This window comes from Hemiscyllium ocellatum, chromosome 24, assembly GCF_020745735.1.
Source record: "Hemiscyllium ocellatum isolate sHemOce1 chromosome 24, sHemOce1.pat.X.cur, whole genome shotgun sequence".
Lineage (NCBI taxonomy): Eukaryota > Metazoa > Chordata > Chondrichthyes > Orectolobiformes > Hemiscylliidae > Hemiscyllium > Hemiscyllium ocellatum.
This window is the reverse complement of record NC_083424.1, coordinates 24,945,227-24,968,594: the sequence shown is the minus strand read 5'-3', so window position 1 is coordinate 24,968,594 and position 23,368 is coordinate 24,945,227. Positions and strand designations below refer to the sequence as shown.

Genomic DNA, 23,368 nt, shown 5'->3' with positions numbered 1-23,368 from the left:
CAGAGACTTATAAAGTCTCAGAAGTACATCCCTGCTTTTATATTCTAGTCCTCTCGAGATGAATGATGACATTGTATTTGCCTTTCTAACCACCGATACAAACTGCAAGTTGACTTTTGAGAATCCTGGACTAGGACTCCCAAGACCCTTTGAACTTCAGATTTCTGAAATTTCTCCCATTTAGAAAATAATCCATGCCTCTAATCATCTGACCAAAGTACATGACCTCACACTTTTTCACGTATTTCATCTGCCACTTTTTTGCCCACAGTCCTAACCTGTCCAAATCCTGCTGCAGCCTCCTCAATATTATATGCCCCTCCACCTATCTTTGTATCATCTGCAAACTTAAGCAGAATGCCCTCAGTTCCTTCATCTAGATCATTAATGTATAAAGTGAAAAGCTGTGGTCCCAACACTGAGCCTTGCAGAACACCACAAGTCACTGGCTTCCATCCTGAGAAGGACCCTTTTATTCACACTCTCTGCCTTCTGCCAGACAGCCAATCTTCTATCCATGCTAGCACCTTGCCTCTAACACCATAGGCCCTTATCTTACTCAGCAGCCTTCCGTGCAGCCTCTTGTCAAAGGCCTTGTGGAAGTCCAGATAGATATTTTGGAAAAGCAAATCAGGGCAGGACTTACACACTTAATGGTCAGGTCTTGGGGAATCTTGCTGAACAAAGAAACCACAGAGTGCAGGCTCATAGTTCCTGAAAGTGGAGTTGCAGATAGATTCCAGTGAAGAAGATGTTTGGTATGCTTTTCTTTATTGGTCAGAACATTGAGTATATGAGTTGGGAGGTCATGTTGCACTGTACAGGACATTGGTTAGGCCACTTTTGGAATATTGTGGTCTCCCTCTCATGGGAAGGATGTTGCAAAACTTGAAAAGATTTACAGGGATGTTGCCAGGGTTGGAGACCTTCAATTATAGGGAGAGGCTGAATAAGCTGGGGCTATTTTCCCTGGAGCGTCAGAGGCTGAGAGGTGACCTTATAGAGGTTTATAAAACCGTGAGGGGTTTGGATAGGGTAAATAGGCAAGGTCTTTTCCCTGAGGTGGGGAAGTCCTGAATGAGGGTAAAGGTTTAGAGTGAGAGGGGAAAGATTTAAAAGGAACCTAACAGGCAACTGTTTCATGCAGAGAGTGGTGCATGTATGAAATGAGCTATCAGATGAAGTAATGGAGGCTGGTACACTTACAACATTTAAAAGGCATCTGGATGGGTATATGAATAGGAAGGGTTTAGAGAGACGTGGGCCAAATGCTGGCAAATGGGACGAAATTAATTTAGGTTATCTGGTCTTGCCCCAAAAAGAGGGTCCAAGGAAGTTCCTGTGGAGTGAAGAGTAAGGCTTCAGCTCAGGAGTCTTTGACAAGGAGGTTGAGTGAAGTGATTACGCACAGTTGAAGAGGGTGAAAACATGACTGCCAAGCTGGTTCAGTGTGCTACGTGCTTGATATGGGAGGTCAATGACTCTGGTGTGTCTGGCTTGTATAAGTGTGAAAAGTGTGTGCACGTTCAGCTACTGACAGAGCACATTGCAGCACTCGAGGACCTTAGGCGCATCCGAGAGAACGAGATCTTTCTGGACAAGACCTTCAGCGAGGCTATTACACCGACCATACCAGAAGAGAGCAGAAGAGAGCAGACGATGAGGAAGGCACAGAGGAGACAGGTGCAAGAGACCCTGGTGGAAGTACCTGTCAGGAACAAGTTGAATCTTTTGGAAACAGTAGAGACAGATGACACTGCCAGTCCGCGAGGTGGCCAGGTCTGTCAATCAAATGTTGGCGTGGTGGCAGAGCGGAAGAGTCGGACATCACACATAGCCATGGTAATAGGGGACTCCATTGTGAGAGGAACTGACCAGGGTTTTTGTGGCAGCAAGAGGAACAGAAGGATGGTGTGTTGCCTTCCTGGTACCAGGGTTAAAGACATCACAGATAGAGTGCAGGAAATCCTCAAGGACGAAGGTGAAGAGTCAGAGGTGGTGGTACCTGTCGGCACAAATGATGTCAGGAAGAAGAGAAGGAACATACGATAGCGGGACTTCGGAGAACTAGGAAGAAGGCTGAAAAGCAGGACGTCCAGGGTGGTTATCTCCGGTTTGCTTCCAGTTCCTCGGGCTGGTGAGGTCAGAAATAGGGAGATAATGGACTTGAATGTGTGGCTGGGGAACTGGTGCAGGAAGCAAGGATTTAAATTCTTGGATCACTGGGGTATGTTTAGTGGTAAGTATAAATTATACAAGAGAGACGGTTTGCACCTTAATAGATTGGGGACCAGCATTCTGGCAGGCAGGTTTGCTACTGCAGCACAGCTGCGTTTAAACTAAGTAGCGGGGGGGAGGGGACAAACTGGATGTTTAAGAAGGAAATTGAAGGGAATGTTAGAACAAGGGAAGTCAAGAAAGACAACTGTATCAAGGAAGCAGAAAACTCAAAAAGGCATCATTCTGTAAGGTTGAGTAAAATAGGAGTTGATGGGAAGGGTGAGGGCAGTAACAAATTGTAAAATACTACATATGAATGTATGAAGCATTAGAAACAAGATGGATGAGCTTGAGGTTCTTTTGGAAATTGACAGATACGGTATTGTGGGGATAACTGAGACGTGGCTTCAACTGGACAGGGCCTGGGAAATGAATATTCAAGGCTACACGTGCTATCGTAAGGACAGACTGACAGGCAGAGGAGATGGGGTGGCCATGTTGGTAAGGGATGATATTCAGTCCCTTGCGTGGGGTGACTTAGAATCAGGGGATGTAGAATCAATATGGATAGACCTGAGAAATTCTAAGGGTAAAAAGACCCTCTTGGCAGTTATCTATCGGCACCCAAACAGTAGTCTGGATGTCGAATGTAATTTGAATCAGGAGCTGAAATTGGCCTGTCGCAAAGATGTTACTACAGTTGTTATGGGGGATTTCAACATGTAGGTAGACTGGGAGAATCAGGATGGTATTGGACCTCAAGAAAGAGACTTTGTGGAGTGCCTCTGAGATGGATTCTTAGAACAGCTGGTGCTGGAGCCTACCAGGGAGAAGGCAATTCTGGATCTGGTATTGTGCAACGAACCAGAATTGATCAGGGACCTTGAAGTGAAGGAGCCATTTGGGAAGTAGTGACCATAATACAATAAACTTCAATCTGCAATTTGAGAGTGACAGGGTACAATTGGAAGTGACAATATTTCAATTGAATAAGGGGAACTATGGAGCTATGAGGGAGGAGCTGGCCAAAGTTCAATGGTGCAATACCTTAGCAGGGATGACAGTGGAGGAACAATGGCAGATATTTCTGTGTATAATGCAGAAGATGCAGGATCAGTTCATTCCAAAAAGGAAAAAAGATCCTAGGAGAGGGCATGGGTAGCTGATCAGGGAAGTTAAGAAACATATAAAGTTAAAAGAGAAAAAGTATAACATAGCAAAGATAAGTGGGAAAACAGAGGACTGGGTAGCTTTTAATGAACAACAGAGGATTACTAAGAAGGAAATACGCAGAGAAAAAATGAGGTACAAAGGTAAACTGACCAAAAATATAATGGAGGAAAGTAAAAGCTTTTTTAGGTATGTGAAAGGCAAAAAAATGGTTAAGACTAAAATTGGGCCCTTGAAGACAGAAACAGGGGAATATATTATGGGGAACAAGGAAATGGCAGAAGAATTGAATTGGTACTTCAGATCTGTGTTCACTGGGGAAGACACAGGCAATCTCCCTGAGGTAACAATGGCTGAAGGACCTGAACTGAAGGGAATTTATTATTGCCAGGAATTGGTGCTGAAGAGACTGTGTTAGGTCTGAAGGTTGATAAGTCCCCGGGGCCTGATGGTCTACATCCCAGGGTACTGAATGAGGTGGCGCAAGAAATCGTGGATGCGTTGGTGATTATTTTTCAGAGTTTGATAGATTCAGGATCAGTTCCTGATGATTGGAGGATTCCAGATCAGTTCCTGTGGATTGCTAATGTTGTATCACTTTTTAAGAAAGGTGGGAGAGAGAAAGCAGGAAATTATAGACCAGTTAGTCTGACCTCCGTGGTGGGAAAGATGCTGGAATCTATTATAAAGGATGAAATTATGACCCATCTGGATAGTAGTAACAGGATAGGTCAGAGTCAGCATGGATTTATGAAGGGGAAAACATGCTTGACTAATCTTCTGGAATTTTTTGAGGATGTAACTCTGAAGATGGACAAGGGAGATCCAGTAGATGTAATGTACCTGGACTTTCAAAAAGCTTTTGATAAAGTCCCACATAGGAGGTTAGTGAGCAAAATTAGGGTGCATGGTATTGGGGGCAAAGTACTAACTTGGATTGAAAGTTGGTTGGCTGACAGGAAACAAAGAGTAGTGATAAACGGCTCCATTTCAGAATGGCAGGCAGTGACCAGTGGGGTACCGTAGGGATCAGTGCTGGGACCACAGCTTTTTACAATATATATTAATGATATAGAAGATGGTATTAGTAATAACATTAGCAAATTTGCGAATGATACTAAGCTGGATGGCAGGGTGAAATGTGAGGAAAATGTTAGGAGATTACAGGGTGACCTGGACAGGTTAGGTGAGTGGTCAGATGCATGGCAGATGCAGTTTAATGTGGATAAATGTATGGTTATCCACTTTGGTGGCAAGAACAGGAAGGCAGGTTACTACCTAAATGGAATCAATTCAGGTAAAGGGGCAGTACAACGAGATCTGGGTGTTCTTGTACACCAGTCAATGAAGGTAAGTATGCAGGTACAGCAGGTAGTGAAGAAGGCTAATAGCATGCTGGCCTTCATAACAAAAGGGATTGAGTATAGAAGCAAAGAGGTTCTTCTGCAGCTGTACAGGGCCCTGGTGAGACCACATCTGGAGTATTGTGTGCAGTTCTGGTCTCCAAATTTGAGGAAAGACATCCTGGCTATTGAGGGAGTGCAGCGTAGGTTCACAAGGTCAATTCCTGGAATGGCGGGACTATCTTACGCTGAAAGACTGGAGCGACTGGGCTTATATACCCTTGTGTTTAGAAGACTGAGAGGGGATCTGATTGAGACATATAAGATTATTAAAGGACACTCTGGAGGCAGGAAACATATTTCTGCTGATGGGTGAGTGCTGAACCAGAGGACACAGCTTAAAAATATGGGGTAGACCATTTAGGACAGAGATGAGGAGAAACTTCTTCACTCAGAGAGTGGTGGCTGTGTGGAATGCTCTGCCCCAGAGGGCAGTGGAGGCCCAGTCTCTGGATTCATTTAAGAAAGAGTTGGATACAGCTCCAAAGGATATGTTATGGAGATAAGGCAGGAACAGGATACTGATTAAGGATGATCAGCCATGATCATATTGAATGGTGGTGCAGGCTTGAAGGGCAGAATGGCCTACTCCTGCACCTATTGTCTATTGTTTATTGGTCGGCATGAACAAGTTGGACTGAAGAGTTTGTTTCCATGCTGTACATCTCTGTGACTCTATGAATGACGTCAGGTTATTCAGCCTGTAATTTCCATCTTTTGCCTTGCTCCCTTCTTAAACAGGACAGTTACTTAAACGATTTTCCAGTCCCCTGGGACCGTCCCTGATTCTAGTGAAACCTGAAAGATCACTACTGAAGCCTCCACTATCTCTTTAGCTATCTCCTTCAGAATTCTAGGGTGTAGCCTATCTGGTCTAGGCGATTTATCCACTTTAAGACCTTTCAGTTTTTCTAGCACCTTATCCTTGGTGATGGCCACAACACTCATCTCTGTTCACCGGCTCCCTTGAATTTTGGGATGTTACTCTTGTCTTCCACTGTGAAGACTGACGTAAAGTACTTATTAAGTTCCTCAGCCATTTCTTTGTTCTCCATTACTACTTCTCTAGCATCATTTTCCAGCAGCCCAATGTCCACTTTTGCCTCTCTTTTGCCCTTTATGTATCTAAAGAAACTCTTGCAATCTTTCCTAATATTACCACCAACTTACCTTCATATTTAGTCTTCTCCCTCCTTATTTCTTTCTTCATTGAACTCAGTTGGTCATTGTAGGTTTCCCAATCCTCTGGCTTCCCACTGCCCTTTGCCACATCATATGCTTTCACTTTTGCTTTGATGCTGTCCTTGAATTCCCTGGTCAGGCATGGTTGCCTCATCCTCCCTTTAGTATGCTTCTCTTTCTCCGGGATGAATTATTGCTGTGTCTCTTGAATTACTCCCAAAAACTCCTTTCATTTCTATTCCACTGTCTTTCCTGCTAGGCACCTTTCCCAATCAATTCTAGTCAGATGCTCCCTCATGCCTCTGTAGTTGCCTTTGTTCAACTGTAAGACCATTAATCTGATTCCACTTTCTCCCTCTCAAATTGCAGAGTAAATTCTATCAAATTTTGATCACTGTCTCCTAAGGGCTCCTTCAGCTTAAGCTCCTTTATCAAGTGTGCCTCATTACTCACCATTAAATCCAGAATTGCCTGTTACATAGTAGAATCCTCCACAAGCTGCTCCAAAAAGCCATTTGTAGACATTCCACAAATTCCTTTTCTTGGGATCCACGACCAACTTGGTTTTCCCAGTCCACCTACATATTGAAATCTCCCATAATCACTGTAATTTTCCTTTCCTTACATGTCCTTTCTATCTTTTGGTGTATCTTATGACCCAAAACCTGACTACTGTTTGGAGACATGGAGATAACTCCCATTATGGCTTTTTTTTAAGAGTTCCTCAACTCTATCCACACAGATTCAATTTATGCTGGGACTCTTTTCATTCTTCCCTCAGTTCTCTTTTAACCTAAATTACAAAGAATTTGCCTAATTCCCTTCATATAGCATGGGGTCATAAACAGAATTGGTCTTGAACTGTAAATTCTTCTAGGCCTTTTGGCCCGCTTTTGCCACACTTCTTGGGAAACGTATACAAAAATAAATACTGCAGATTCTGGAAATCTGAAATGAAAAACAAATGCTGGAAATACTCATCAGGCCAGGGAACATCTGTTTTGGATTCAAAGCAAGTGTTAAAGTCTATGTTTATCCACTAAAAGGTCACAGTCCTGACACATTAACTCTGATTTTCTCTCCACAAATGCTACGTGGCCTTGTTATGGAAGTTATATAAGTGAATTTAAGTGTGATTTAAATTTTATGTTTATCCATCTTATTCTACTTGATGTTGCACAAGTGTTAGATTCAGATCTAGATGAAAATTAACATCTCTTTAGGATTGTTGAGTCGCCTTTCATTTGCTTCCCAAAAAACCCATGCAATATACCATTACCATTACAAGCTCAAATGATTATTTTTAAAAGCCCACTGATATTGGAAATGTGAATGTTCAAGTGAAACTGCGGTGAGGTAGTATATCAGATCACTCAGCATCTTTAAAAGAGCTCAAAGCAAGGAGCAGTGGCTCCTCTATCTGCTACTCCACCAAACTGCAGCTGTCCCTTTGTTACTGGAGGCTCACCTATTTCACTACATCCCTCTTCCTGAGGGCCTTCCTCCTCCATTGGACCTCCTCCTTTACCTGAGGATGGTCCTTGCTAACTACGGCCCCTCCACCTGAGAGTGCTTCTCCCCCCTCATTCTCCTTCTGAGATTACTCCTCCTCAGGCTCCTCCTCCCCTTCAGGCTGCTCTTCCACCTCCGGCTCATCCTCCGTCTGAGATCACCCCACCTCAGCTCCTCATCTGAGACCACCCACTCAGGATGCTCCTCCATGTGAGATCACTTCACCTCAAGCTTCTCTTCTAACTCAAGCTCCTGTTCCATCACAGGTTTTCCCACTAACTGAGACCGCTCCCCCTCACCTCCTCCATCTGAGACTCTTCACCTTAGGCTCCTCCTCCATCTGAGATCACTCCACCTCAGACACCTCTCCCAAGGCTCCTCCTCCATCTGAGACTTCCCCAGCTCAGACTCCTCCTTCGTCTGACACCACAATCCTCAGACTCCACATCACCTGAGACTACAATCCCTGCAGGCTCCACCTCCACCTGAGACGACAATCCCTGCAGGCTCCACCTCCACCTCAGATTCCCCTTCACCTGAGACCACACCCCCTCAGACTCCTTCTCCACCTGAGACCATACCCACTCAGACTCCTCCTCCACCTGAGACCACACCTCCCCTCAGACTCCTCCTCCTGAGACCACACCTCCCCTCAGACTCCTCCTCCACATGAGACCACACCTCCCCTCAGACTCCTTCTCCACCTTAAACCACACCCCCTCAAACTCCTCCTCCTGAGACCACACCTCCCCTCAGACTCCTCCTCCACGTGAGACCACACCTCCCTCAGATTCCACCTCCACCTGAGACCACACCCCCTCAGATTCCACCTCCACCTGAGACCACACCCCCTCAGATTCCACCTCCACCTGAGACCACAAACCCTCAGGCTCCACCTCCACGGAAGACCCCGCCCCCTCCGCTCCACGGCATCTGCCCCCCAGGCGCACGTGATGATGGGCGGGGTTTCTTGCCCCGCTCCTCGAGCCGTTTTGATCGGACTGGGCGAGGAAGGCGGTTAGAGGTCGAAGTGTCGCCATTGTAACTGCAATTCCTTTTTGCCCTGGGGAATGGTGATTGCGGGAGTGAAGCTGCTCAGTGCGGTGTGTTTGCAACCATAACAATAATTAAATAATAATAATAAAACAGTCCAACCCCTAAAAGGAGGAGAGAGAGGAGCCGGTGCGTGTGGACAGGTAAAGAGCAACAGCATCTCTATGTCTAAACGGTCTGTTTATGCTGTTCTGCTTTATTTGTGATGCTCTCATTAATGGACGGTGTGATATGTTTACAGTGTTCATTTAATGGTTCATTTGTTTCCCACACACAGGTTGCATTATTTTCTGTACATGTGTGTATGGGGGTTGTGTGTGTGTGTATGTATATGTATGTATGTATGTGGGGGTGTGTGTATGGGGTTTCTGTGTGTTGGGGGGTGTATAGGGGTTCTGTGTGTGTCTGTATGGGGAGTTGTATGGGGGTTGGTGTGTCTGTCTGTGTGTGGGGAGTGGGGGGGGGGGTGTATGGAGAGGTGTGGGGTGGGGGGGCGTTGGTTCCACCTGCAACAGAATGTAGAGTGTATCTCACTGCTTTTTTTTCCCCCCCAAACATCCACTGGTACCTGTGTGAGCTAAAGATGGATGCTTATCCACTTGTGCGAAAGTGGGGACTGCAGATGCTGGAGATTGGAACCAAGTGTGTGATGCTGGAAAAGCACAGCAGGTCAGGTAGCATCCGAGGAGCAGGAGAATCGACTTTTCGAGTATAAGCACTTCATCATGAAGGGGTTTTACCTGAAATGTCGATTCTGCAGCTCCTGTGATGCTGCCTGCCCTGCTGTGCTTTTTCAGCACCACGCTCTTGGCTTTATCCAATTGTGTTCATTCAGCAAGAGGTGACCTTGTAACCTTCAACAATCGTTCAGTGGTCAAAAATAGAAGGTTATGCAGCACTGGTGCTGTCAGGAATTGAATAATATCAGTGATATCAAAGTGTACATTCAGATTGGGAAACTTCTACTCATAACTAGATAATTTTTGGAAGTGCTTGAAATTTTAAGTTTTTTTATATAAAAAGTACTAAACTGATGATGAAGTGATGGCTAGAGGACACAGATGTAAGATTTTGGTGAAGAGATGTAGCCCAGATATGAGGAAGGACCTTTTTTTAATGTGAGTAGGAGTGACCTGAATCTCCCTGTCTATCAGGTTGGCAGAAGCTGATACAATCGAAGAAAAACTGAAAGGGTAATTGAGGAAAATAAGTTTGCAAAGCTCTAGGGGTAGAGTGAGAGAATGGGATTGAGTAGATTGGTCTACAGAGAGCTGGCATGGATCTGATCAATGGGATGTTGCTCTGTATCGTTAAGTCTAATCTGTTGATTGAATAGCTGGGACCTTTTTCCTTGATGTCCTGGCCAAAATGTATCAGTCAACTAACATCTTTGAAACAGGACATGTGATCATCACATTGCTGTTTGTGAGATGATACCATATGCTAATTGACGATGACATTTTCTCTATTTATTATAGAGGTAGGCCTAAAAGAAATAGACGTTTTTGAGCTTTTAAGCACTTGAATGTCCCTAAGTTGTGAAAGGTACTACATAAATGCAAATTCCCCCTTGTTTCTTAGAATCGATAACTAGTCATTCAGTCATAAATTAAATACTGAGAGTTGTACCTTTTTGGGGCTCATGTTTGTTCACGTAAATACAAATTTTGATCTCATCTTTGACCTTGTTTGTTCTCTAACTTCAGTTCTGGGCTCTTACTCCATAAAATAATACTTTTATGTACACTAAGGAACAGGTTTAAATCCAATGTGTCTTTGAGCAGACAAAATAGGTTCTATTGCAAAAGATTTGCTTGGAGTCTTATTCAGATTCTCTCCAGAGAAAATATGGTTTTGAAATTGCACCCACAAAGCAGTGTTTTGACAGATTGTGTATATCTGTAAGTCTAAGTTTCTTTTCCAGACTATTTATTTGTAGTGGCACGAGTGTTTGAAATAAGTCAAATTAGCATGAGATTTGAAATGAGCTTTGTCTCTCCAAGTTCTTCAGTCTGCTAATCAGTCAACTAAGGTGCTTAAGGGAAGTTATGACAGTGGAGCTGACATCTGTGATATGTTTCTCCTGTGCTATGTAGAAAATCATGAAATTTTCAGTTGTCTCTGGTGATCAAGTGTGCAGGAGGTTTATTCACTCTCAGGATGTGGGCATCTTTGGTTAGGCCAGCATTTATTGTCTATCTCTAATTGTCCAGAGGGCAGTTAAGAATCAGCCACGTTGCTCTGGGTCTGAAGTCACATCTAGGCCAGACCAGATAAGAATGATAGATTTCCTTCCCTGAAGGGCATGAATGAATCAAATGAGTTTTTTTTTCTGATACTCGACAATGGCTTCATGGTCATAGTGAGACTCTTAATTCAGATACTTATTGAATGCGCATTCCACCATCTGCCACAGTTGCGTTTGAACCCAGGTCTCCAGCGCATTATATGTATTTCTGGATTAATACTGTAGCGATAATACCACTGGGCTATTGCCTCCACAATAGGGGGACCATCGAGCTACAGCTACTGGCAAACCACATTTTGGAGCTAGAGCTACAGGTGAAATCACTGTGGAGCATCTGCATTGCTGAGCATGTTGTGAATAGTCCATCCAATGAAGTGAGGTGGTCACACTGCAGAAAGATTGAACAGGCAAAAGATAACCACCAGGAAAGGCAGATAGTGCAGGACTTACCCTTTCTAATAGGTATACTGTTTTCAGTCCTGTTGGGGAGATGGCTGTGCAGGAGAAAGCAGTGAGAGCAATCTGTGGATTGGTCTACTGTACAAGTGGGGAGGAAGAAGAATGGCAGGGCTGTACTGTTCGCAATTCAACTGAAAGGGGAACAGATGGGCGTTTCTACAGCAGCAAAAGAGACTTCCGGATGATATGTTGCCTCCCATTGGTATCAGGGTCCAATGTCACTGAACAGCTGCAGGGATTTCTGAAGGGAAAGGGCAAATGGGTAGACATCGTGATGCACTTAAGAAAACACTACGAAATGCGAATGCTGGAAGTCTGAAACAAAAACAGAAATTGCTGGAGAAACCCAGTAGCACCTGTGGACAGAAAGCAGAGTTAATGTTTTGTGTCCACTTAATCTTCAGCATGGAAGACTATTTGTGGTACCATATTGATACCAACAATGTATAGGTTGAGAAATGGTGGTGATCCTACCAGTAGAATTTAGGTAGCTAGGAAATAGATTAAGAATAGGACCCAAAGGTTCTCTGGATTACTTGGAGTGTCATGTGTAAGTGGGTATAGAAATACATCAGTCAAGATGAATACATGGCTGGAGGGATGGGCTTTAGATTTATGGGACATGGGGGCTATGTTTAGGTGTGGTGGGACCTGTACAAGGCAGTCAGATTGCAGAATGAACCAGAATGAGGCCAGTGTCTTTGCAGGGAGGTTTGCTTAACTTGTCAGGAACGTTGGCTCTGGATCCCATGTTCAGCAGGAGGAGCTGAGCTATCACACTTCGAGGCATCAAAAGAGTCATGAAGACATAGAAGTTATAGGCCATTTAAGGCACAAGATAGTTTGGCAAAGTTGGATGGTATTTATTTTAATGCAAGGAGTTTGACAAACAAGGTGAATGTTTTAGTTTGAGCCCTCAACTCAATGTCATTGCTGTCACTGAGATATGGTCAAGTGAGGGTCAGGGTTGGCAGCTCAAATTTTCAGGATATAGGATTTTCAGGTGAGGTAGAGGAGGAAATAAGAGGGTGGGTTGTCCCAGTATTGATCAAGTTACAGCAGTAAGGAGGGATGATGTCTTAGAAGACTTCTCAAATAAAAAATATTGGTAGAACGTAAAACCCAAAAAAGGAGCAAGTCATGTTTCTGGGAGTGAACTGCAGGCACCCTGGCAGTCTGAGAGAAACAGAAGAGCAGGTATCTAGGCCAATTTCAGGAAAATATTAAGGATTGAAAGGGATTCAACTTCCCCCAACATGAACTGGGGTAGTTATAGTTTGAATGGTTTAGAGGGGACAGCATTCTTAAAACGTGCGCAGGAGAGCATTTTAAGTCAGTACACAGAAGGCATAAGGAGAGTCGACCGTTCTGGACTGAATTTTAGATCATGAACCTGGGAAAGTGGTTGAAAGGTCAGTGAGGCCATCAGTGAAAATAACTAGTAGATTCAAGACTGTTATGGAAAAACGAGAATGGGCCTGAAATCAAGGTTCTAAACAGAAGAAAGGCTGATTTTAATAAGATCAGATATGAATTGGCCAGAGTGACAGGCGACAGATACATTTAGTGAAGCTTTTGTTCAAGTACTGGAATGCATTTAAAAAGGAAATAAGGAGGCTACAAGGCCATTATTACAGATACAGCATTACACATACTAGTATTCAGGGAGGAAGTGAGGACTGCAGATGCTGGAGATCAGAGCAGGAAGCAAAGGATGGTGGTCAAGGAGTGTTTTTATGATAGGATGCCTGTGTCCACTTGGATTGTGCAGGTAATGTGTGTTGGGAGCTTTCCTTATTGTATATTTAAATAATTTTAGAATTGAAAGAAAGGGCTTGATCAGTAATTTCATGTATGATACGAAAATTGGTGAGTGGTAAATGGAGCGGAGGATAGCCTTAGATTACAGGAGGATATAGATGGGCTGATCAGTTGCAAATGGATTTCAGTCCAGATAAATGTGATATGATGCACTTGACTGCTTCAGACCTCTATGACCCATTGATTGATAGGCAGTGGAACCAAGCTTGCAGATATCTTTCTTGTAAGATATTTGACATTGTAGCTGAAAATGTGTTGCTGGAAAAGCGCAGCAGGTCAGGCAGCATCCAAGGAGTAGGAGAATTGACGTTTTGGGCATGAACCCTTCTGATGCCTGAAGAAGGACTCATGCCCGAAACGTCGATGCTGCCTGACCTGCGCTTTTCCAGCAACACATTTTCAGCTCTGATCTCCAGCATCTGCAGACCTCACTTTCTCCTCAAAAATATTTGACATTGTACTAAGTAAGCAACCTACAATAAAAAGAAATGCTTCCCTTCAAATTATATAGTTTCAGTCTAATTATTCTGTTGTCGTGTTCGAATTTTGGGATAAACCGATATCGTACTTGGGGCAAAAACAGCAAGATTTACCAGAATCAAAATTGCCGAACTTGAGAACAAATTGCTAATAATCCTTTGTTTGGTCTTTATTTGTTCCAGAAGTGTAAAACATATTTGTATAATTTATGTTTACATCTTAAAAAAACATGATTTTGCTTCTAAATTACAAAATATTAAATTCAAAGTAGTGCATTATATTCCCTTATCGTTTCAGGCTGGCCTAAATATTCTGCCTCGAAGAATCAAAGATTAGAACAAGAATGGCACAAGACAGTATTTATTATTACAGATTACCAGCAGTTAGATTCATCCCTCTCGTTAATGTTATTCTGTTCGTGGATGGCATATCAACAATTATACTCTGGATTTTAGGTAATGCAGATGTCTTGGTAATTAACAGTGTGAAGTAATTTCAAGATCAATTTTCCGATGTTCCACGAGAGCCTGTGTACATTTACTGTTATAAATAAGGAATATTTGCATATTTTAACTGAATGCTTTGAAATTTTGCAGAAGAATTGACTCCCTGGTCATGAAAAATGCAGTATTTTCAAATATTTTGCTTTTCTCTTTATTTGGTTGAGTAAGTTAGTAAGGAATTAACCTTCTGTGAACAAAATATTTCATTATAATTGGAGTTGGTATACTACACATGTTTCAAAGTGTATGCAAATTTCCTGGAATTTTGTATTGTTCCTTGTTAAGGTGAGAAAAATCTATGGATAATAAACAACTAAAATTAAGGCTTCGCCAACAGTTACGGAATAAATCCTTTCAGAGCTTGTGGGTTGGTAAACCAATACAGCTGTTGATAATGCCTGGTAAATAGGGTTATCTTGGGTTCTTACTAATGGTACCACCTGGCTCAGAGCAGGATAGCAATAATTTCAACTAGTATTTGACTATGCTAATGTTGCTTATGTTTAATCTTGAAATGCACTTTAAACCTTTGTAGTCATGCCATTGTTTAGCCTTTATCCATTTCTATGACATTGCGTGACTTGATCTTTGACTCATCATTTGCTATTGAAACTCTGTCATACCTGTGTTACCTATAGGAATGACAATTCCATTGCACTTGTGATTGGTCTCTAACGTTCTACCTTCTGCAAACTTGAAATTACCCAAAATTTTGCCATGTCTGAACTCGTGATTACTTTTGTGCTTGCAGACCTATGCTGACTCACGGTCAAGTAAGGTTTTCCATTTTAAAACTCTCATGCTAATTTTCATGTTCCATGGCCTTGCCCTTCCCTACCTCTGTAATCTCTTCAGCTTTGCAATTCTCCAAGGCACATTGTTTATTGATGGGATGTGGGCACCATTGGTAAGGCCAGCATTTTTCTTCTAATCCTTACTTTGCACTCTTCAACATCTGGCCTCTTGTGGATCCCCAATTTTAACTTTTCAATCATTGGTGGCCTAACCTTCAGTTGCCTCGGCTACAAGCTCTGCACTAGACTCCTTGCATTCTCTGCATCTCTATCTTGTTTTCCTCCTTTAAAATACTTAAATCTACCTTTTTGACCAAGATTTTGGTCATGCCATAGAGTCCTACAGCACAGAGACAGGTCCTTTGGCCCCAACTGGTCCATGCCAAACAAATTGTCCATCCGTACTCAGCCCATTTCCCTGCACTTGTCTGATATCCTTTGAAACCTTTCCTATCCATGGATTTGTCCAAACACCTTTTAAATATTGTTAATGTACTCACCTCAAACACTTCAGCTGGCAGCTCATTCCATGTGTATACCACCCTCTGTAAAACAAAAAAGCTGCCCCTCAGGTTCCCTTTTATTCTTTCCTCTAACCTTGAACTGATGCCCTCTAGTCCTCACTTCCCCCACCCTGGGGAAAAAGGCTACATTTGCCTTATCCGTGCCTGTCATGATCTTATACACTTCTATCCAGTCCACCATTTGTCTCCTACACTCTTCTTTAAAAAAAAGTTCTAGCTTGTCCAAACTCTCCCTATAAACTCAGACCCTTGAGTCCAAGCAACATATTTGTAAATTTTTCTGCACACTTTACTGTTTAATAACATCCATCCTATTAGCAAGGTGACCAAAACTAAACATGCTACTCCAAGTTCAACCATGCCAACATCCTGTACAACTGCAGCATAACTTCCCAACTTCTATTCTCAATGCCCTGCCTGATGAAGGCTAGTGTGCCAAAAACCGCCTTCACTGCCCTGTCTACCTGTGACTCCACTTTCAGAGAACCATGCACCTGAGCTTCAAGGTCCTTTATTCCACTACACTCCTAGACCATTCACCATTAAACTCTGACCTTTGGTGTGACTTTCCAAAAAGCAGGACCTCATAGTTATCTATATTAACACCATTTGCCATTTCTCGGTCGACTTCCCCAACTGATAAAGATTGTGCTGCAATTTCTAATCACTTTCCTCACTGTCCACGATACCACTTATTTTAGCGTCATCCTCAAACTTACTAATCATGCCTTGTACGTTCTCCTCCAAATCATTGATATAGATAACAAACCAGATATAGTCCAGTACTGATCCATGAGGCACTCCACTCGTCACAGGTCTCAAGTCCAACAAGCATCCTTCTGCTAGTACCCTCTGCTTCCAACCATCAAGCCAATTGTGTATCCAATTTGTCAGCTACCCCTGGATTCCATGTGATCTAACCTTGCAGAGCAGCCTACCACGTGGAACTGTATCATCTGATCTAATATTTCCTTTTGTGGCTATTTTATCAAATCACAGAATCTTCACGCTCTGAAAAGTATCTCACCCAGACCCAAGTATCCCTGTGACCCTATATTTTCCATGGCTAATGCAACTAACCTACACATCCCGGAACACTTTGGGCAATTTAGCATGACCAGTCCACCTAGCCTATACACTTTTGGTCTGGGGGAGGAAACCGGAGTACCCAGAGGAAACCCATGCAGAAACGGGGAAAATGTGCAAACTTCACACACAGTTGTCAAAGGCTGTAATTGAATCTGGGTCCCTGGCCCTTTGAGGCCACTTTGCCACCCTTGTACATAATTTTTAAAATTCCTGTGAAGTGCTTGGGATATATCATGCTGTTTATATAGCATCATTAATGGAAGTTGGTGTTGCTTTTACCCATTCTCAGAATGTAGCATTTGAACGCTTCCCATTTGAGTTTTCAGTATGGTTCTGTAAGGTTATTGAAATGTTTGTTCTGTAAAGTAAGATGAGTTTTAGACCTGAATTGGCAAAGATGAGTTATATGCAAGTATCCTATAGTTGCTTAATGATGACAACTAACATGGCGATTAGCCACTTAGGCACTGAGCTTGAGGACAATGTCACGAGTGGAACCTTGATGTAGCATAAGGTGGCAAAAGAGGAGAAAATTATATAGGAAAGGGAAATTTTGGAAAGTTACATGACCTCACGATGTATTTTCACAAACTTGTATTTAAATGATAAAAGTTGTGAATGTGAGAAGTTGTTCGTTCATCTGGAAAACGTTGCATAATCTTAATGGAGAAAAGCCTTACACACCAGATGTCTTGCCCAAAATATAACACACTTTTGTGTTAAAACTAATTTGCTCTCCGAATGTTCCTTTTGAGCAAAAATGGGAAATGTTTTTCATTACTTTTAAATGTAAAAAGGAGGGGTTAAAACAGCTGTGATTAATTTTGGGCTATGTTCAGGAATGCTAACAGTACATTAGTAAAACTTGAATGTCATTAGAACCTGAGCAGACTGATGTAAAAGTTACAGCTGTTTATATTCAAAAAGAGGAGATGCCTTATCATTTTTGTACTAGAATTTTTGGGTTGTTTTAACTATTTGTTGCTTTAATGGCATTGGCTTCCGTTCATTTCTCTACATGTTACTTTGTTGCCTTTTTTATTAAAATTAATGTTTTATAGGTGGTCGATCTCACTACTTAGAAAATGACGTCCTTAAGTGGTGTTTTTGGCGGTCAACCTTTGACCTCGCAGCATTTTGTACAATGAAAACCTGCATTCTCATAGTTATTTACCTGACAATGGAGTCAATTGCCCTTAAGCAGATTGATGATCTTAACAATTCTAACCTCAAAAGGAAAAGAGAGCTATTGCACCTGATCAGCTTTTTAATCTCTGGACTCTGGGTTGCATATACCACGGCCAAAGGAATTACAATTCTGATAACACAGAGCTATAAAGAGGTAAATTTTTTTTGCTTATTAGTGTTAATCTGTTAAATCTTGCCTGATTGAAAGTGCTGGATGCAGATTCTAAGTTCCTTAATTAACTGCTTGATATAAAATGCTGTATATTTTAGGCAATTGCGAGTGAGAACATGTGAATTTGGGAATGAAAGAAAATGCAAGAATGAAAAATCAGTTTGATTTTTCACCCTTTGCTCCATTTACTGAAGAACTTCCCCCTGGAGTGGGGGAACTATAGGGCATAAATTTAACCTGGAAGAGGAAAGAGTTAAAAGGGACCTAAGGGACAACTTTTTCGCGTAGGTGGTGCGTGTATGGAATGAGTTGCCAGAGTGGTGGAGGCTGGTACAATTGCAACATTTAAAAGGCATCTGGATGGATATATGAATAGGAAGGGTTTAGAAGGATATGGGTCGAGTGCTGGCAAATGGACAAGATTAATTTAGGATATCTGGTTGGCCTAGACTAATTGGACTAAAGGGTCAGTTTCCATACTGTACATTCCTGAGACCCTATGACCCTTTGATCAGATTTTAAGTGTTAACTCTGTTGATATCTCTACAGATTCTGCCAAATCTGCTGAGTTTCTTCTACATTTTCTGTTTTTATTGCACTTGGTTCCAGGGTGAGGAAGGAATTGAACCAGCTCCTTACACATGCAATCTCTTAAATCAGCATCCTTTAAATGATTGTCCTTTCCTTTCCATAAATTTTAAGGTGAAGTAAAGCAAAACACTTTGTTATGCTGGTGATTTGCTTTGACTTAACCCATTATGGATTTAAAATTCACCCATCCTGAGTCAAACATAAGTAAAATAGTTCTCATCATTCTGACAAAAAGCCCAGAAGTTGTTTTTGTTTCTTTTGATTTAATGGATAATATATACAGGGTCTGTCACTTCCCTGCAGCAAGCAGTGAATTAAAACTCAATACCACTGTAGTTTGAATAACAATTTCACCATTAGTCTGCTTTGACTTACCAACGTAATGTTTTCTGGCAAAGGAGTGTTTGACTTGGGCTTCTTTGTGTATTATTTTAAATATTACACACTGAGAAATCTGCTCATTAAGCATTGTAACAAGAGACTGTAATATGGAACAGTCAGATTTGGGTTCTTTGGTTCCTGGCTTCATGCAGTCCCTTGATTAAAGGACCATGTGCTTTGAGAGTCTAATTTTTCTTATTCGAACATTCATCTAGAAAGACAAGTTCCATTGTATACTTACTTCCTAGAAAAATTGGATTATTTGTCAAGGTCAAAACGATAAACTGTCATCCAGACTCTCTGTATTTTGTCATTTCTAGCAGGTAACGTTGTTCTGCTTTAAATTATGTCATCACTGTTTCTGGCTGGATTTTAAACACATTTAATCGTCTTGTGATTACATAAACCTAATTTGTATAACAAATTTTCTTTTCCATTGACAGATGCACCTAACTTTCAAGATTGTTTGTATTTCTACCCTGGTCTTCAGCCTGATTGAGTTCCCCTTTTGTGTTTTTTGCAACAGGTAATTGCTTGTTGATTATTCAAATTGCACTAAGTTAAGAATGAGCAACAATGAAGGAGAAAGTATGTCTATTTTGAAGTTTTACTATACTAATGACATTGACATGGTTGACAACCCTATTAAGCACATGTTTTCAATAATTCAGTGATATTAAAGTCTATTTTGCTGTGGCAACAGTTACCAGTTCAAATTTTAACCTAATAATTTGAGCATTTTGGTGTGGTTTGAATATACTATTAAGTTAAGCAATTGTTCAATGGCAGTAAAAACTGGCAAAGTGATCAAATGAAACTGTTCAATTTTTATTTTTTCTTGGTGTATCCACATGTTGGCAAGTCGGTTATTAATTTTCTATTTTTAATTGTACTTGACAACGTTGAAAATCTTCGAGGAGAAAGTGAGGTCTGCAGATGCTGGAGATCAGAGCTGAAAATGTGTTGCTGGAAAAGCGCAGCAGGTCAGTCGAATTTCCTGTTCCTTGGATGCTGCCTGACCTGCTGCGCTTTTCCAGCAACACATTTTCAACATTGAAAAACTGAAGAGAGTCAACCTGGTTTTTGTAGCAACACTATAGTTCGGACCAGGTAGATTTCCTTCCCTAAAAAGCACTCATAAACTGGTTGCATTTTTAAAAGCAATTTGGTGGTTTTTGTGGTCACTACCTTTGACACTTTGTCTATACCAGTCATAATGAAAATAATTTAAGTAGTAATTAACATATTGTAACTGTTTGAAAAGGTAACAATGTTGATGAGTGCAATGTGGTTGATGGACTTGTGTCAAGACCACGTGAGCTTATTTTAGTTGTTTTATTTGTGCTGACTAAAAATGGAAAAACAAGACTGTATGAAGATATTTTAGCATAGAGCATGGAGACCGGTACTTCAGTCCAACTTGCCAATGCTGACCAAGTTTCCCAAACTAAACTAATCCCACTTGCCTAACTTTGGCCGTATCCCTCAAAACCCTTCCTATTAACTTGGGTACATATAGGTTATGTATTTTAAATGTTTTAACTGTGCCTGCATCTACCACTTCTTTTGGCAGTTCATTCCATCCGCTTTGTGAAACTGTTGCCCCTCAACAGTTTTAAATAATACTGTTTACTTGAGCATGACCATGAGTTGTGAAAAATGTTGCTGTCTCGTGGAACAGAGAGCAAAAGCAGACCCCATTGAAACAATGGTTTCCAAACTAAATGGGAATAATTGCATTGACAATGATGTTGTGACTGTCTCCTTACCAGGTAATAATGCTTACATATGGCTAATGAGAGAGAGAGAGGTACCTAGCCTGCAAAGAAAGAGAATTTTTTAAAAATCTGCATGTCTGTCCTGTGTAGAGGTACCAGAAAGTCTCCAGTAACAGCTGTCTTCCACTCATCATTCTTCACAAATCCCCTGTCGAAGGATGACTAAAACACTTTCAAAGACAGTTAAAGAACCATTTTCAACCCGCCAATGAAAGAGCACCAGTGTGCAAACAGCAAAAAACTACAAGGAATTGGAGGAAACTGAAAGAAATGACTCAAGCTCTTGTGGTCTAGACCAGTACTATTGAACTGTATTTCCCCAGTTCCTCTTAGTATTTCTATCCCTAATATCTCTCATATCTGTCTTTGTGTGTTGAAGGAGGGAATTTAGGAAGAGAGAGAATTTAAATTGTAGAGTTATAAGTTAACAATTGATATTTCCTAATTGATATTGCCATTGATTAAAGACAATTTGTTTGTCATGAAGTTATTTCCTTATCCAGTACAGAAACCTGATGAATGTTTTCTTTAGGCTCATTAGTCAGATATATTGAGCATACTTTGACTAAATATTTTCACTTTTGTGGCAATTATGGGAATAATGAGGTTTGATTCCAGCACACTTCTCCAGTAAGTTGTGACAGTTCCATAGATGTTTGACACAATACTCTACACTTGGGAGAGAAGTTATAGTCATGGAATAGATGTCACAATGCACATACAAAATTGGCTGACGGACAGAAAACATTGGTTAATAGATATTTTTCAGCCTGGAGGATGTTCTTCCTCAGGGAATTGCCCAGGGGTCAGTATTGAAGCCCTTCATTTTCCTGATATATATTAGTGATCTAGATCTTACTATACAAGAGCAATTTTAAAGTTTGCAAATAATACAAAAATTGAGTACATTCGAAATGAAGGACCGTGGTGTGTAGGACTTAAAACAAAACAACACTTAACACATTGGAGAAGCAGATATGTGGCAGATTAAGTTCATTGTGGAGAATTCTACTCCAAATAATGTGGAGAGAAAGTAGAAAATGAAAGGGGCAATTCTAAAGGGTGTGCAGCATGTATATGTACATAAGTGTTTAATGTCAGCAGGGCATATATTGCTGTTAATGTAGCATACAGTATTTGACGCTTGATAAATAAGTCCAAAGAGCAGGGAGTTATGCTGAACTTGTATTAAATGCCAGTTAATCTTTCTTGAGGTATTTATGTACAGTCTGGATACCACAGTGCAGAAATACATCGAAGAGAATGTAGAAGAGATTTACAAGAATGGTTCCAGGGATGAGAAACTTCAATTTTGAGGATGCAGTGGGGAAATTGTGACATCCTCTTGTAGAGGAGAAGGCTAAAAAGAGCTGAGATAGATATTTTAAAAATCATGCATGGTCTGGATAGAATAGATGGGTTCCCTCTCACAAATGGATCGAGAACCAAAGGGGACTAATTTAGTGTTTTTTACAAAACCATCAACTGCTTTTTCGCACTTTTTTTGTGGTTAGGATCTGAAAAGCACAGTGTGAAAGTATGGTGGAAACGGTTTCAATTGAAGTGTACAAGAGGGTGTTGGATGATTGTTAATGTTGAAACAAATATTTAGGGTTGTGAAGAAAAGATGGGAAATGGGCACTACGTTAAAATATTCCAAACACCAATGCATATGTGATGGTTCAAATGGCCTCTTGTATCAAAACAATCCTGTGATTCTTTGAAGTTAATATTAAAACATTAACTTGGGGAGATCCAAGATGGCGGCGACCCAGCAAGTCTGAGTCTACAGTGCTCCTCCCAAGACTTGGGCAAAGTGGGTCACCCACCCCCACCACACTCACTAAATCCTCTAAAATAGCTTTTATTTAATGTAATTAGTTATTTAGTATTATATTTAAATGTAATCTTTAGGAAAAATGACTAAAGGGAAGAGAGCCCACAGCTCTCAGCAAGCAGGAACCCCTCCCCCATCCTCTCCAGCTGCAGCTGAGGCGTCCACAGCCACCCTGGGGGACTTACCTACAGTAACAAGCCTTGTAGAAATGATCTCCAAACTGGATGAGAAGATCGACGCTTTTATCGAAGAATCCCGAAATCGATGGGACTCACTCTCGGCCGCGCTGCAGAAGCACGACCGAGACGTCCAGGAAATCGAGCGCCGAGTCGGAGGGGCGGAGTTAAAGGCCGTGACCTCCGAAACTGCAGCTCAATCGTCCGTGGATCGGGTCCGGACTCTCGAACAGCGAGTCCGGACCTTAGAGAATAACACTGACGACCTCGAAAAAATATTCGTTTGCTGGGCCTTCCCGAACGGGAAGAGGAAGGCCAGCTTGCAGCATTCCTCGAACAGTGGCTGCCACAACTTTTGAAGCTGGAGGCTGGATCAGGCCAGGTATGGGTGGAATGGGCCTACCGGCTCGCAATACGTGGGCCCAGCTCAAACCAGCGCCCACGCCCGGTCCTGTTCCGGCTGCAGAGCTATAAAGAGAGGTAAATACTCCTAGAAGCTTCTAGAAATCTTGGAAAAGACCCCCAAGCTATGATCTATAAAGGATCCAAGATCATGATATTCCAGGACTTTTTTCCAGTTCTGGTCCGAAAGAGGAAGGCATTCGACGAGGCGAAGAAGTGTTTAAGGGACTTAAATATTCAGTACTCCTTTCGCTACCCAGCGACGCTACGCTTTAACCATGAAGGATCCATGTATAACTTCGGATCACCAGAAAAGGCTAAGGAATTCTTGGACTCTCTTAGATAAACTGTAAGAGATAATGGATGTTGGTTTGCCTTTCCCCCC

The 23,368-nt window shown here is 41.7% G+C and overlaps 1 protein-coding gene across 2 annotated transcripts in view; it reads left to right on the top strand.

Moving 5' to 3' along the window:
• Window positions 1-23,368, top strand: part of LOC132827318 (ABC transporter B family member 1-like) — a 194,391-nt gene that overhangs the window by 3,483 nt on the left and 167,540 nt on the right. Inside the window, exons 1-4 of one of the 2 annotated variants that reach the window (XM_060843961.1) lie at window positions 8,497-8,683; window positions 13,846-14,003; window positions 17,520-17,800; window positions 19,234-19,316. In XM_060843961.1, the coding sequence (XP_060699944.1) occupies window positions 13,892-14,003; window positions 17,520-17,800; window positions 19,234-19,316 (476 nt within the window). In that variant the 5' untranslated portion in view covers window positions 8,497-8,683; window positions 13,846-13,891. Of the gene's footprint in view, window positions 1-8,496; window positions 8,684-13,845; window positions 14,004-17,519; window positions 17,801-19,233; window positions 19,317-23,368 lie in introns of those variants that run through there. The other variant, XM_060843962.1, reaches the window with a different exon arrangement.